The sequence below is a fragment of the Leptopilina heterotoma genome, unplaced genomic scaffold, assembly GCF_015476425.1.
Source record: "Leptopilina heterotoma isolate Lh14 unplaced genomic scaffold, ASM1547642v1 Lhet_212, whole genome shotgun sequence".
In the NCBI taxonomy this organism is placed as follows: Eukaryota; Metazoa; Arthropoda; class Insecta; order Hymenoptera; family Figitidae; genus Leptopilina; species Leptopilina heterotoma.
This window is the reverse complement of record NW_025110930.1, coordinates 2,083,735-2,099,353: the sequence shown is the minus strand read 5'-3', so window position 1 is coordinate 2,099,353 and position 15,619 is coordinate 2,083,735. Positions and strand designations below refer to the sequence as shown.

At 27.8% G+C, this 15,619-nt stretch overlaps 3 protein-coding genes across 3 annotated transcripts; all 3 read left to right on the top strand.

Annotated features, from left to right (window-relative positions):
- The first annotated feature begins 4,193 nt into the window (after window positions 1-4,193).
- Window positions 4,194-6,081, top strand: LOC122501607 (odorant receptor 94a-like). Its single transcript, XM_043611207.1, has 4 exons — window positions 4,194-4,992; window positions 5,232-5,336; window positions 5,563-5,718; window positions 5,954-6,081. Exons 1-4 carry the CDS (start codon window positions 4,198-4,200, stop codon window positions 6,008-6,010), a joined length of 1,113 nt encoding a protein of 370 aa, XP_043467142.1. The 5' UTR covers window positions 4,194-4,197; the 3' UTR covers window positions 6,011-6,081.
- Window positions 6,082-7,607: 1,526 nt separating this feature from the next.
- LOC122501692 (odorant receptor 46a-like) lies at window positions 7,608-9,039 on the top strand. The gene is made up of 4 exons (XM_043611351.1): window positions 7,608-8,144; window positions 8,338-8,442; window positions 8,558-8,713; window positions 8,937-9,039. Exons 1-4 carry the CDS (start codon window positions 7,608-7,610, stop codon window positions 8,982-8,984), a joined length of 846 nt encoding a protein of 281 aa, XP_043467286.1. The 3' UTR covers window positions 8,985-9,039.
- A 3,626-nt stretch (window positions 9,040-12,665) lies between these two features.
- Window positions 12,666-15,271, top strand: LOC122501691 (odorant receptor 94a-like). Its single transcript, XM_043611349.1, has 3 exons — window positions 12,666-13,361; window positions 14,441-14,596; window positions 15,172-15,271. The coding sequence occupies exons 1-3, from the start codon at window positions 12,666-12,668 to the stop codon at window positions 15,217-15,219; spliced, it is 900 nt and encodes a 299-aa protein (XP_043467284.1). The 3' UTR covers window positions 15,220-15,271.
- Window positions 15,272-15,619: the final 348 nt, after the last annotated feature.

The following is a 15,619-nucleotide window of genomic DNA, read 5'->3' as shown; positions in this document are numbered from 1 at the left end:
TGGATCCATTTAACATCTATATGTGCATGTTCAAACAAATTGAATGTCTAATTCAATTCAGCAAAATGCAAAAAGTTATTTGCTACTTATTGGAAAAAGTAGTACAAATAACCGATGCTTCTTTCGAGAGAGAACCTCTATACTACTTTGGTTTATGGGTTCATGACAACACTATTAATACTCAAATTTTAGAAACAATTTCAGTTAGTTCGCCAGCCCGTTTTATTACATTCTTTTTATTACAATTTGTTTACACTTAAAGTGTAAACAAATAGTGTTGCATAAGAAGTTGCATTCGAAACAAATGAAACCCTTCATTGCACTTCTAGAAATTGACATTAATAAAGAAACAATAAATTCTACATTAAAAGCTTTTAATAACATGAACACCTTGTATTATTTAAATAAAATTTGGAATAATGGAATATGTTCTGTCGAGAATTTGCAAGACTTTATTAAGCATTTTACAGTGGTTCATGTAATTCTATCATTAATGATTATCAGAGCAAAAGAGATAATAAACACTTTTAAAGTTTCTGATGAATGTAAGAAATTACAAGAAGACATTGTAAAATTAATTATTTTGTCTTCCAACATTGAAACAGCAACTCAATTTTTCACTCTTGCAGTAAATGTCTTTTTTCCTGACTACAAGAATTCTAAGTTTTATGCTGCTTTACAATCCCTAACCAACATTATAAGGGAAAAAAATTGCTTTAAACTTTATTATACAAATACAAGTTGCAATATGGATGTCAACATTGACCAACATTCCGAATCGTTAGTAGCTTCTCCGTTTTTCCAACATTTTATGTACATTTTTGAAAAGCAATCATTCAACAGTGAAAATGAAAACCAAGATGTAAATGAGTTTCACAGTGTATCCTTTATTAATTATTTACTTTATGATTTATTTCCTTTATACCCGATAATTTCAATGCAGCTTGTAAGTCTACTAAAGTTAGAAGCAATAAATGAAGTAGATAAAAGCTATTACGATACGTCAGACTCGATTGACAAAATGTTTACTAATACATCTGTAGTAGAAGTAGTAAACCAAATGCACCAAGATGTTGAAAACAACTTTAACAACAAATCTACAAATATTCCAAATAAATTTGAAAAAAACAATGGCAAGAGAAAAAATGAGTCGTTCAGTAAATATGATTTGCTTCAAACCGAAGTAGAGAAGTCATATACTGATTCCGTTATAAGTGACATAGATCCAGATCTTTGTATTGAAACATGAGTAGACACCAAAAGACAAAAACGAAAAAGTTTTGTTTCTCAAAATGTAGATATTTCCGTAAATAATGTAACATCTGTTGTGAAAACAAATTCGTTAATAAAACCATGGTCGGACTCAACAGATTTAAAAAATTTGAATCAAAGTTTTTACATTTCCGGTATTTTAGTCGATCGTACATCGTTAGAAACGTTACTGCCAACCAAATGTTTAGAAGATAGCATTATAGACTCATTTGGCTTATTACTTCTAGAAAAATACAAAAACAGTAACTTTCTAATATTCAGTGTACAAAATTCATTGTCAATTATTGATCAAATGTACTCTGATAATGATGTAATGCAATGGTGCAATCGTGTACGCGCCAAAAATTATTCTGCTTGGATTATTCCAGCTCATTCTGGAAATCACTGGTCACTATTTGTTGTAATCTCTGAACATCATTGCATCCTATTTCTAGATAGCCTACATTCCTCTATACCAGAATTATGAAAAAAAATGATTCTTGATATGGTAAGTAGAGTTTGCAATGCAGGAAATAAAGACTTTACTGAATGGTCAATTTTTGCTCCAAAAGATATACCGAAACAAGGGACTGCAGAAAATAATAATAATAATTGCGGCATTCAACTTTGCGTATGGGAGTTCATTATTATCAGTGGCCAATATATTCCCTTCAACGAAAGCGAGATGAATTCGATTCGAAAGTGGATGGCAACAACATTGCAGGAAGCAAAGCCATTTAAAGACAGTACCTATTCATACAATATTCCAAAATTAGGAAAACCGAGACAATTACGTTCTTTAAAAGTTAAATTAGAGGCAAAGGTCCAGCCACCATTATCATTCACGAGCACATTAGAATACACGTCGTCACTTAGTGCACTTTTATCAGCATCAAAAATGTAAATAACTATATCTGTAAATTAGTGAATTTTGTATTTTGTAACAATAACAATTTAAGTGGTTATTAATTTTTACAAAAATTAAAATTTATACAATTTTGTATTTATAACAATTTAAGTGGTTATTATCACTCGAAGTTTGGACGTTTTCTACCCCCTTAGATTTTTTTTAAATTATAGACTTTTCCGAAAAAAGTTCTTTTTTCGATAAATAATGTCGACTGCTGTACATTATTTATAACAATTTAAGTGGTTTTTAATTTTTTTAATCAATGTCTATGTCTTGAGAGTAAATACCCGAAGTTTGGACGTTTTCTACCCCCTTAGATTGTTTTTAAATTAGTCTTTTCCGAAAAAGTCCTTTTTTCGATAAATAATGTCGACCTGTGTGCATTGTTTATAATAATATTGGTTGTATATAATTTTTTTTATGAAGGACTACAGAGTAATTACTAGTAGTACAGAAGCTTTCTGACTTTCTTTTTATGTTTTTGTCTGTTAAAATGTGTATTGTGATTTGTTGTGCCCCTGCTCTTTTCTGTGTTGCGGCGCCTATGCATTTGCGCTCAGCGCGACTGCTAGTTTCACTGCACTGTTTGGTTTTTAGAAACGGTCAGTTTGGTTAATTCAACCGATCTAAATGCAACCGAATTTGTTTGGTTACTAAGAACCGAGTGTACGGTCAGTCCTATTTTAACAAGAGAGTTCGGTTGCAGCAAACGAACTTTTTGTTGAACCAACCAAACTAGAAAATATATTATACTTCGATGGCTAAATAAACTGGTAAATTTTAAATTGTAAATTGCACTCAGAAAAAAGTAATTATATTTAGAGGAAAAATTCTCTTCTAAAATATACTCTTAAAACAAATAAGTGTTTCACTTGAATGTAAAACATTTCTATCTTTAATGGTTAATAATAAAATAAAACAATTTCTTGAGGTTCTGATGTCAAAAACATTGAATTACAATGTAATAAATAAATTTATTAATTAATGTAAGTAAATACTAAATAATTATTAATTATATTTATTTAACTAAAAACACTTAATTCTATGGATTTGAATTGCTTTTTTTCATCAGTAAATTTTATAATCATAATTATCAAATATGCGAGAGGAAAAACCTCTCAAGTGAAGAATATTACTTTTTGATAAATCAAAAGAAAAAAAAATACAAAAATACAGAAAAATATGCATTAAATTTAGAGGAATTAATTAAAATGAAAATGACGTTTTTTATGGTGTGTTGTATAAAGACAAGAAGTATAATTGACAAATTTGAAAATATGTTCAAAAAAACTAATTAGTGTAGGTGTGCATCGTCACTGTACATCTATGGAAATAAATATTTAATACTATTTTATTTATTGTATCAAAAAAGATTGTTACATCATTATATCAGTTGTAAACAACGTCTATGTTCAAGGATTGAAAATAAAAAATATAATTTTTATCCAAAAAGCAATTTTTTATTTACTACTTTCTCTGTTTCAAAATAAATCAAACATTTTGGTGTAAGAAACAAAAAATTGAAAAAAACCTTTTTTAGAAAAAAGCTATAAAAATTAGAAATTTTATGCCAAAATACTCTAAATGCTAATTTTTGATCATAAATGTTGTAAATCAGCAAAGTTTTTCAGTCGTGGTGTTGAAAAATTAAAGTCCCTTCTGACAATGTGCAGAACTTACCAATTCGTAAAAACTAAGAGAGAAAGAAAGAAACAGTTGTTTGGAATCTTTATATGATTTTCTAATAGATATACATATCTTTATTATCATTAGAAAAATATTTCTTTGATAGTTGAAGTTTATTACTTTGTACACATTATTTAGTCAATATTCAAGTAGTGACGATACGAACTGATAATTTATTATTTAATAACAAAATTCAAGTTAGAATGCCTCTATACTTATCTGAGAAGATAATAACATACAGCTAGGTTTAGGTTTGAATTTATTTCCATACCAAGATAATAGCAGCTTCGATAAGCTCATCTAAACTCCCCCAAGCTCAACCCTTCCGTCTATTATATTTATCGGAAGATATGAAAGTTCTCTCGCTGCATTTCAAGGCACTTGACTATGGTGGATTGTCCGGTGAAAAGAAAGCCTTCTCCTTCCTCTATTCTATTTATAAACTATTTATAGTTTTTCTCCTCTTCTGGTATACATTGTCCCATCTTATTCGTTACGTAACAAGTGGCAATACCGACGAAGAGGCAAAAAATGGTCTTTTCATCTCTGCCCCGTACATTGCGATTTGTATGAAAATTCTCAATTATGTTGTATGTGCAAAAGAAGTCATAAATTTGAGGGAGAAGTTCAATGAGAAAATTGGTCAACCAGTGTCGGAGGGGGAGTGTAATATTTTTCAAGCGTACAATCAGGAGAGTAATTTGTTATTTTGGAGAATTTTGATTTTTACCATGATGTGTGGTACTTCGGTGCTAATAGCGCCTGTTATGAATAAATCGTTGAGAGATTATGAATTGCCTTTGGTGACCTATCAGCCTTATCCGATTTCGAATTGGGCTTTTTATTATTTTACCTATGGATGGCAGGTGGTGGGATCTTATTATGGAATATTGATTCAAGTTACTTCTGACACTATGATGTATGGATTTATTTCTTTGATTTGTGCTGAATATGATATCCTTTGTGCGAGATTGATGGAAATCGGTAAAGAGAATGAGATTGTTTTAATAAAAAGTCTTATTGATCATCATGTTTTCATTCAAAATTTGACGCACAAGACTAATTCGTTTTTCATGAGGACTGTGGCGTTGGTTTTTTGCTGTAGCTTGCTCACGCTTAGCGGTTCAATTTTTAACGCTATTCAGGTATAAAATTTTATTAATGATCCAGATAGTTTTTCTGTGGATGTCAAATTGAGACAAATAACGAATCAAAAATGTTGCTTCGCAACACTTTTGATTCGTTATTTGTCTCAATTTTATATCCGCAGAAAACCGTATATACAATACAGAACCTGCAGAAAAAATTTTTTTTATGATGAAAGATGAAGTCGACAACATTTTTAATTCTGTTTAGATGAAAATGTAATTAATGTTTTATAAAGTTTAGTATAATTAGCATCGATTTTCTGTCAATGATTGCTTATTGCTCGTGTATGCTGCTGCAAATTTTTCTGTACACACTTTATGGAAATAAGTTGATAGAAAAGGTATTTCTTTCTTTTAATTTTGTATATATTTATATAAATTTATATTAGTTTTTATTATTATAGAAATTTTTATTATTATAGAAATTTATATTAATTTCTATTATTGTAAAAACTAAAATAAACTTAAATTTTGTAATAATCGTTATTAAAGTAAATAAGTAAAATATTAAATTCAGTTACTAAATATTTTGTACCGATTAAAGCAGTAAATCTACTTTATTCTTAGAGTCAGTCGGTAGCAGATGCTGTGTATAAAAGCAATTGGTTAAATGTGGATTCTGCCCAAAGAAGAGAATTGAAATTCATCATGCAAATTTGCTCTAAAGGAACTGTTATGTCTTATAAGGGACAGTGCATTTTAAATCTAAATACTTTTGTTTGGGTAATTATAATTATTTTTGCTAACAATTTAATTTAATTAATTCAATAATTTTACTTCTTTCTCGTCACAAAAATTAAAATTAAGGTCTTATTAGGATTAGTCTAAAATTTTCACTGTTACTATATAATTATGAAAAATTCAGTGTGTAAATTGGGCAAAAGCTACTTTAAAAATGATGCTTCTCTAATTAATTATTATTAATTTTTTTTTGTAAAAAAACTAATTAATTTTTCAGATTTTAAAAGCATCATATACGGCATTGAATTTATTAAGGAGTGGAGCAAATGCATAAAAATGTGCTTATTAATTAACTACTAGTGAGAATTTCGTCGTCTATCATTTACCGCAGTATTTGTCGTCTTTAGTATAAATATTTGTTACGAGATGATAGAGATTTATATTACTTTGTGAGATTATGTACAATTTGAATTACATAATCAATAAGTCACACAACATAATTTTTCATCAAAAGTAGTAAAATAAATTTTTTTTTATTTTAAACAGAATTTTAAAATTTCTAAGTTCATTCTCTAAATCTGAAGAAATGAATTTTCACTTATTTAGATTTAGAGGGTAAATCATAATTAGGAGAAAAGCAATTATTATTGAAACTTTTTGATTACAAATCGATCTTGGCAATGTTATTATAGAAGCAAACAAAACGTATCAACTTTCTAAATTTGAATTCTTAAAAATGATTACTAGTTTGAATTAGTAACTGACTTTTTACTTTTGACTTTTTGGTAAATTTTATTAATAAATGGTAATTTTTTCTAATTTATTATTAATATTTTTGCTGTTTATTTTTTGTTTTTAATTGTTGCTTTTGAATTAGTAAATTTTACAAATAAACATTAACTTGACGGAAAAAAATGTTTGCCTGGAACAACTAAAAATTTAACTGCATTAGAGAAAATTTTAGTTGTTTCAATTAACATTTTCGCTATTCTAGAGAAACTTATCGTTGTTTCAGGTGAACATTTTTTTTTCGTGTTCTAATAACTTATTAGTTATATTTTTGCTTTTATTTTGTTGCTTTCGAATTAGTAAATATTACTAATAAATACGTAAAAATTACTATTTATTAGTGAAATTTATTAATTCAAAAGCAAAAAGTCAGCCACTAATTTAAATTAATAAAAATTTTGTATAGTTCAAATTTAGAGAGCGTATCAAGAAGAAATTACACGAGTTGTTATTTTTCTTACATCGTAAAAATACCTTGGAAAACACTTTTAGAAAACCATTTTGTAAATTTTCCAAATCCAATAAATAATAATTAATTTATTTATTCCATTCTACATGTAATTTCAAAAATTTATCAAATAATTTTCTTTATTTACTTCATGTACTTAAAAAAATGATAAGAATGAATAATTAAATCTTCTTATTAATTCAGTGATAATTTTATCCACAACTAGTAATATGCTGTTAAAATAAAGATAAAATGTCTTTCGAAAATTTAATTGCAAATAATGTCTCTGCAGCAGACATATAAGCAGTCCTGCTGTAATATCTTTTTTAAAATGAAACACTATAGAAACCGATTATTAACTATAAGGTAACAAGCCACACGTAATTACAATGCTCTGACATTCTCCACATTACAATATCGATTTCTGCATCTGTACAGCATGGATATTTTGCCATTGCATTTTCGAACTCTCTCCTATAGTGGTCTATGGACAGAAAACTCTAATTCGTCCCCTATAAAATCATTCTATAAAATTTTGGTTATCATACTAGTAATTCACTTTACAATCTCCGAAGCTGCAGGTTTTGTAAAAACATACATTGCAGAAGAAGACTCAACTCAGGGACTCTTTCTTTCTTTCACTTTCATGGCACTTTGCTTAAAAATATTTAACTTTACATTTCAGCGTGAAAAAATGGCAGAAATAATAAAAGATTTTCAAGTAGAAAATTTCCAGCCAATATCTCGAGAGGAGAAAATTATTTGGGAGAAATATAATCAACAAGCTAAGAGAATATTTCTAGTAATGATGATACTTTGTCAATCCAGTGGACTGTGCTTTTTGACACTGCCATTCGTGGAGACGGGTTTTGGAAATATGTCATTGCCTTTCAAAACATATCAACCGTATGATGTTGCAAGTAGTCAAGTGTATTGGTTTACTTACGTTCTTCAACTTTTCGCAGCTTTTTACGGGGTTTTAATTAATGTGTCAATGGACACAATGGTTTATGGTTTTATTTTACTACTTTGTGCACAATATGAAATACTGTCTTTGAGATTGGTGAAAATTGATGGCAATGAAAATTTTCTGCTTAAAAGTTATGTTGATCATCATGTTCATATCAAGAATCAAGTTTTTAAGATACAACATTTTTTTATGAGAATCGTTGCTACACTTTTCTTCTTCAGCTTGATTACTTTAGGTGCGAGTATTTTTAAAATTATCGAGGTAATTTTAATACTTATGTTTACAATCTGTTAATTCAAATTCTTTCAGGGACCGATGCTGAAAACAAAGCTAAATTTAAAAATTTACTTTCATTTTCGTCTTGATTTTGATTAGAAACTAAAACAAACATGAAACTTTCGTGATGGTTACTGATTTTTTTACATTTAAAAAATGTTTTTAATTTTCTTTGCAGTTAAAATTACTTAGTATCGAATGCTTTACCATATGCTTGTATTTGATATGCATATTGTTTCAAATTTTTGTGTACTGTTATCATGGTAATGAATTAACACTAAAGGTATTACATTTTATTGTTTTTTATTAAAATTTTGAAAAAGAAATTCATAGAGGCATTTTTGTGTTTATTTTCTATAAACGACTAAAAAAATTTGCGGACTATTTTCAATTTCTAGAGTAAAATAATTCTCAATGCAATATATAATAGTAACTGGACACAACTGAATTGTAAAAATAAAAAAAGTTTGAGATTTATAATGCAGTTTAGTGCAAAAGGAGTTATTATATCACATCGTGGACAATGTGTACTAAACCTAAATACATTCGTTTGGGTAATTATTATACACTTTTAGTGAAAATGAATTTTATGAAAATCATAATTATTAAGAATTATAATAATCTAAATCTTCATAATTGTAATATTTAAAATCATACTAATTGTTAATAATTGTTATGTTTAAAATCATAATAATTGTTAAGAATTATAATAATCTAAATCATAATATTTGTTATTAATTATAATAATTAAAATCATAATTGCATTTTTGTAAATAGATAATGAAGACATCTTACAGTGCCTTAAGTGTTTTTCGTAAAGAGTGAATTAGTTTTAAAAAAATTGAGGATAAAGATCTTTTTTGTAAAGATAATATTTAGGAGTTTCTACATAACATCAATGATAATTTTAATATAAAAATAGTCGACTGTACTTTTTGTATAACAATATTTTTATTATGAGGAAATTGGAATGATGATGAAATGAGTTTTGAAAAAAATCGTGAAATGCTGAAAACTGAATAATAATAATTTAACAAAAAATGTATATGATTTTTGAAATAGGATTTTTAAGCCAAAGTGAAAATAATGACGGTATACATATGAACAAATTAAAAAAGAACTTTATTGTCTTATTCTTTTTTCAAAAACTCAATTAGTTAATTCGAATTTTTGGCAAATTCAATTTTTGCAAAAAGGAAGTTTTTGGAGGGGGTAATTTTATGCTTACAGACAATTAAATACCACAGCTTGTTTCCAAAAATTCAATTTGCCACTAATTTTAATTGATAAACTGACTTTCTATTAAGAGAATTAAATAAGAGAAAATATTTTTATTCAGTCAAAAATATTGAAATTTCAATTTAAATAAATGTTTTTAGTTAACATAATATGCAAATTTTCAGAAACTATTTATCCAGCTGGATCCTGTTTTGACACACTTATAGAGGTGCATTAAGAGGTATATTATTTCAGAATGTCAAAAAATTCGTATATAATAAAAGTAGTTATTAAACTTAATAAGAAAAACATTATTTGTTAAACAATTAAACATAAATAATTTTTAGTGGACTAAATTAGGATTTTCAAGTAAACAAACGGATCATTTATAACCTACGTCCAAAGTCAAGTATCAAGTTTGGTACAGAAATGTATTTACAACATTTACCACTTGTGTGGATTTCGTCGTCTATCATTTACCGCAGTATTTGTCGTCTCCAGTATAAATAAATGTTACGAGATGATAGAGATTTATATTGGCTTATAAGATTATGTGAATTATATAATTAATAAAATGTCAAAAAATTAACTTTTGGTCTAAATGGTACAACATATTTTTTTATTTTGAATTGAATTTAAGAATTTTTCTTTTCATAGTTTTTTGTTAAAATAAAAGTCATCAAAATAAGTGCACAAATAAAAATATATTCAATAAATAAAATCAGTAGTTTTAACTCGAGTCAATTAAAATCAATTTAAAATTACAAATTTATGCCCGCCTTAAATTTACACATACATACACACACATTCACATCACAAGTCAAATTATAAATGCAAATTTAGGACAAAAATATAATAAATAAATTGAATTAAATAAACACAAATAGATCAGAAAATACAAAGTTCATTAAAAAATCATATTAAACAGAAAAAAAGAAAATACTCATCGAATTTTGATCTCAGGGGAAATATCGGCAGCGGCGTGGATGCGTGGCGCTCCAAAAATTTTCCGCCCATTATTAATCTAGCCGCGTTTCCCCAAATTGCATCAGCCTCTCTGAAATTTCTTGGGTGTCACGCAATTGCCAATTTACAGGCACAACATTTTTCAAACAATTTTATACACACAAATAATTTTCCTACATTAACCCCCTTGTTTTAGGTGAACCTGTTCAACGAAAGGAAATTTTACGCTGTTAGACAAAAAAAACGTATACAAACTTTCTCACAACAAACCTGATATCATTCATATTGTCACACTTGATACACCTCTCCTTTTCTATATACATTGATATCGTTGATGAATTTTTTTTACAAGAAAAAATCATCATAATAATTACATAATATTTACAATTATTATCATTATTACATTTCTATACTCCTTATCATCATTACAATTATCATATAAATTTTTCCTATAAAATGAGAGCGATCTGCGTCCGTTTCTCAGCAAGCCTAAACACCGAAGGCTGCTTCGTAACCACCTTTCCCCTGCATCTACCATGCCAAGATCACCGATGCCAATATGTCCAATATGTTAAAAATTCGTCAGTGCTCCTATCATACTTTGGTCTATCCTTGTTTTAAATTCAGGGTTCTCAAATAAATGTACCACTAATTATTATTAATAAAATATAAAACAGCCTATTTATTGTCTTCACTGAACTTACATTTATTTTCGCGCGCGTGTTTTCGGGTCTATGATGAGTTCCCGACTATCTAAATTTTTCGTCTTATCTTTCATCCCCACCTATCTAACCACGCTATGGATAATTCCTTCAACGAAACTTGCTTATTTTCAACAATCCTCAATCTTTGCGGTGGCCTTTGTCTTTTATTCCTAGCCGCGGGTCCTTGCTGAGTTAAACAACATGTGATCCTGTTTGTATTCTGGATCAAGTGCTAGTAACTGTGCCTGGTCTACCTCCCAGTCAGATAATTTAGCTACAAGATCCGTGAGCTTTAAGTCCACAGTTTCTGTTAAAGCATCTTTCGATTCCTCACTCTTCAGCCAATTACTAGTCCTTGTCAACTTCGACTTGAACGTTTTTCGTTTAGTTTTCAAAATGTCGATGTTTCCTTGCATGACTGCTACCGTTGTCCTTTCTATACTGTTGGAATCTTGAAACAAGGCGATCCTGGGAGAATGACGTACACTCACTGAACCCTTATCACAATTACACTGTGCCTTACAGCACTTTAAAAAAAATGAAAAATATCACAAGAAGTTTGAAATATTAGAGTCACCAAAGATACACTGAAGTATTACTGTTGTACTATCGAAATAACACTAAAATGCCCACGCACTTGACAGTTGTTGACACTTGACAGTTATTACACAAAATTCACTGTTTTTAAAAGAATTTACTAAAGAATCCGGCTCGAAGGACCAAAAAATGTTGTGCCACGGATTAATAATCTTATTTTCGATTCTAACTGAGTTGTAAATTCAGTCACCCGAGTCGAAATTTAAACCCTACTTTCACCCTGAATTTTCAGAGTTTGTTGAGTGTTAGGAGTAGTAAAGTAGGGTCTAATTCTAATACAATTAGACCCTACTTTGACTCCCAAAACAGGCGTAAATTTGCCAATCTTCCATTTGGAGAAGTAAAGGAGGATAGAATTAGACCCTATTTATCAATTTTAACTTTTTAAGTACTTTTTGCATTTGCAGTGTTTCAAGTAATGCATTAAAAAAGTTTATTGAAATCAGAAGATGTTTACACTGTAAGACATTTTCTTGAGAATTTAATAAACAGATTATTAAGACTAATCGATGTCTGCTGAAAAATATCAATAGTGTCACTAGTAAATTAATTTTTACTAAAACATTCTCTCTAAAACATTTCTTGATAAAAAGACAGTATACATACATATACATATGTAAACCAGCAGACCTTGGATATATTTTCAGAAATTTTCATAGAAAATTTTATAAGTAGGTACATATTCCTAAAATTTCATTCAACAAGTGTCTTTATTTGTTTATGATTTATTTTTAAAAAAGGAAAAAAAATAATAATTTATTTTATTTAATTCAAGAATGCTTTTGTCAGCAACTAGTAAAAACACTGTTAAAAAAGAGATAGAATATTCTTTTGAAAATGATATCACAAATAGTGTCTTTAGAGCAGACATATAAGCTTTCGTGCTTAAACATCTTTTTTAAAATGAAACACGATATAGAAACCAATTACAACAACCGATTATTAACTATAAGGCAACAAGCCATGTAATTATAAAGCTTTGTCATTCTCCACATTATATTGATTTCTCCAACTGTGCAGCATGGACATTTTACCACTGCATTTTCGAACTCTCTCCTATAGTGGTCTATGGACTGACAACTCTAATTCATCTCTCATAAAATCATTTTACAAACTTCTGGTTATTTCCCTCATTTTTCACTTTACGATCTCAGAAGCTGCTGGCTTTATAAAAACATGTGCTTCAGAAGAAGATTCAACACAGGGCCTCTTTCTTTCTTTCACGTTCGTCGCACTCTGCTTAAAAATATGTAACTTTACATTTCAGCGTGGAAAAATGTCAGAAATAATCAAGGATTTTCAAATAGAAAATTTCCAGCCAACTTCTCGTGAGGAAACAGTCATTTGGGAGAAATATAATAAGAAGGCTAGGAGAATATTTTTAATAATTATGATTCTTTCGCAATCAAGTGGACTGTGCTTTTTGGCTCTGCCATTCGTGGAGACTGGTTTTGGAAATAGTTCATTGCCTTTCAAAACATATCAACCGTATGATGTTGCAAGTAGTCAAGTGTTTTGGTTTACTTACGTTCTTCAACTTTTCGCAGCTTTTTATGGGGTTTTAATTAATGTGTCAATGGACACGATGGTTTATGGTTTTATTTTACTGCTTTGTGCACAATATGAAATACTGTCTTTGAGATTGGTGAAAATTGATGGCAATGAAAATTTTCTGCTTAAAAGTTATGTTGATCATCATGTTCATATCAAGAATCAAGTTTTTAAAATACAACATTTTTTTATGAGAATCGTTGCCACACTTTTCTTCTTCAGCTTAATTACTTTAGGTGCGAGTATTTTTAAAATTATCGAGGTAATTTTAATGCCAATGTTTACAATTTTTTTTACAATAATTGAACCGCAGGAAACCATATTTTCTAAATTTTAATTAATAAAAGGTTTACCAAGTGGCCGTTCATAAACTACGTCACACTCCTAAGGGTGGGGGGAGGGTGTCAAGCTGTGTGTGACGAAGTGTGAAAAAAAAATTTTTTGTATGTAAAAAATGTGACGACGGGGGGAGGGGGTAAAAATCAGCCCGAAAAAGCGTGACGTTGTTTGTGAATGACCCCCAATTGAAAATGACTTTTTGTTTTTGAATTAGTAAATATTACTAAACAATTCGTAGAAATTACTTTTTATTAGTAAAATTTACTAGTAATTTAGTAGAAATTACTGTTTATTAGTAAAATTTACTAGAAAATTAGTAGAAATTACTATTTATTAACAAAATTTACTAATTTAAAAGCAAAAAGTCAGTTACTAATTCAAATTAGTAAACATTTTTGTTTTACGCATTAAAATTTAGAGTGTCACAACTTTTATGCTAGAAACAACGTCATTTTCGTATTAAATTTAAATCTATTTTGTACAGTCAAATTAAATTTTTTTACAATGAAATGAAATGAAATGAAATTTCACACAATTAAAAAATTTTTAAATATTTTTTACAGTTAGAATTACTTAGTATCGAATGCTTTACCATGTGCCTATACCTAATATGCATGTTGTTTCAAATATTTTTGTACTCTTATCACGGACATGAATTAACTCTAAAGGTATTAAATTTTTTTCCTACATTCGTGATTTTGATGGAAATTTCCTAATTAAGAATTATTCACTCATTTATTAACCAAGTTTTCTAAAATCTAAGGATATCAAATTGAGACAAAAAACATAGCAAAATTGTTGCATCGCAACAATTTTGCTACGTTTTTTGTCTCAATTTGATATCCATTTTATTTTCTATAAATTGCTAATAATTAAGTTTTAAAAATAATTTTTTTTAATTTTTAGAGTAAAATAATTCTCAATGCAATATACAATAGCAATTGGACACAATTGAATTCTAAAAATAAAAGAAGTTTGAGATTTATTATGCAGTTTAGTGCAAAAGGAGTTGTTATATCCCATCATGGCCAATGTGTATTAAATTTAAATACATTCGTTTGGGTAATTATTCACTTTTAGTGAAAATGGATTCTTTTTAAAATCATAATAATTGTTAATAATTATAATAATCAAAATCATAATAATTGCATTTTTGTAAATACATAATGAAGAGTTATTAATATAAGTTTATGATCAACGATTCGAAGAAAAATAATTTTTTTGGACAGAAAACAATATTTTTTGTTATTTTTTCTTTTTTCAGTTTTTGATCAATTGAAATTTTTTTTTGACAAAAAAAATAGAAGAATATTTTTTGTTATACATTATTGATTATAAACGTGAATTTCACAATATTTTTATAGATTCCAACGTTCAAATGAACCACGATTTTTTCATATTTCGTTAAAATTTTAATTTTCCTAGAAAATATTTGTTTGAGAATTTTTTAAAATTAGTTTTTTTATAAGTGTTGAATGAATTTTATTTTTAATTCTATTTTAGAGTAATTTTGGAAAATATTAAGATAAACAAAAATTTTTAATTTTGACGTTCAAAACTAGAAAAGTACTTCACCTACGAGTTTAGTTAAGACGAATTTTAATACAAAATTATAATAATTGCATTTTTTTAAACAGATAATGAAAACATCTTACAGTGCCTTAAGTGTTCTTCGTAATGAGTGAATGAGTGTTAGAGAAATTAAATTTAAAAATCTTTCCATAGAAAATATTTTTTGAGAGTAAGTACAATATGAAGTATAATTTAAAAATATAAAAATGGTTTATTGTACTTTTTATACAATATTTTTGTTGTTGAGAAAGTTCAAATAGATGACGAAAAGAAAATTTTATGAAAAAAAGTATCGAAAAATTGAATAAATAAATAATATTAATATATAATGAATTGAATTATAATTTAATACAACCAGTGCAAATTTATGCATATTCAATTAATTGATTAATGTATTAAATAATTCTATTGTTAAAATCTATAATTAAATCTGTAAATCTGTAAATTTTGAGAAAATAAGATTTTATTTTCATTAATAAAATTTACCAGAGGACATTAAAAAGATGCGATAAT

Coding starts and splice junctions, on each gene's coding strand:
- LOC122501607 (XM_043611207.1), top strand. CDS start 4,198: ATGAAAGTTCTCTCGCTGCATTTCAAGGCACTTGACTATGGTGGATTG. Junction 5,337..5,562: donor GAAATAAGTTGATAGAAAAG/GTATTTCTTTCT, acceptor CTTTATTCTTAG/AGTCAGTCGGTAGCAGATGC. Junction 5,719..5,953: donor ATCTAAATACTTTTGTTTGG/GTAATTATAATT, acceptor TTAATTTTTCAG/ATTTTAAAAGCATCATATAC.
- LOC122501692 (XM_043611351.1), top strand. CDS start 7,608: ATGGCAGAAATAATAAAAGATTTTCAAGTAGAAAATTTCCAGCCAATA. Junction 8,443..8,557: donor GTAATGAATTAACACTAAAG/GTATTACATTTT, acceptor TTCAATTTCTAG/AGTAAAATAATTCTCAATGC. Junction 8,714..8,936: donor ACCTAAATACATTCGTTTGG/GTAATTATTATA, acceptor TTTTGTAAATAG/ATAATGAAGACATCTTACAG.
- LOC122501691 (XM_043611349.1), top strand. CDS start 12,666: ATGGACATTTTACCACTGCATTTTCGAACTCTCTCCTATAGTGGTCTA. Junction 13,362..14,440: donor ATGTTCATATCAAGAATCAA/GTTTTTAAAATA, acceptor TTTAATTTTTAG/AGTAAAATAATTCTCAATGC. Junction 14,597..15,171: donor ATTTAAATACATTCGTTTGG/GTAATTATTCAC, acceptor TTTTTTAAACAG/ATAATGAAAACATCTTACAG.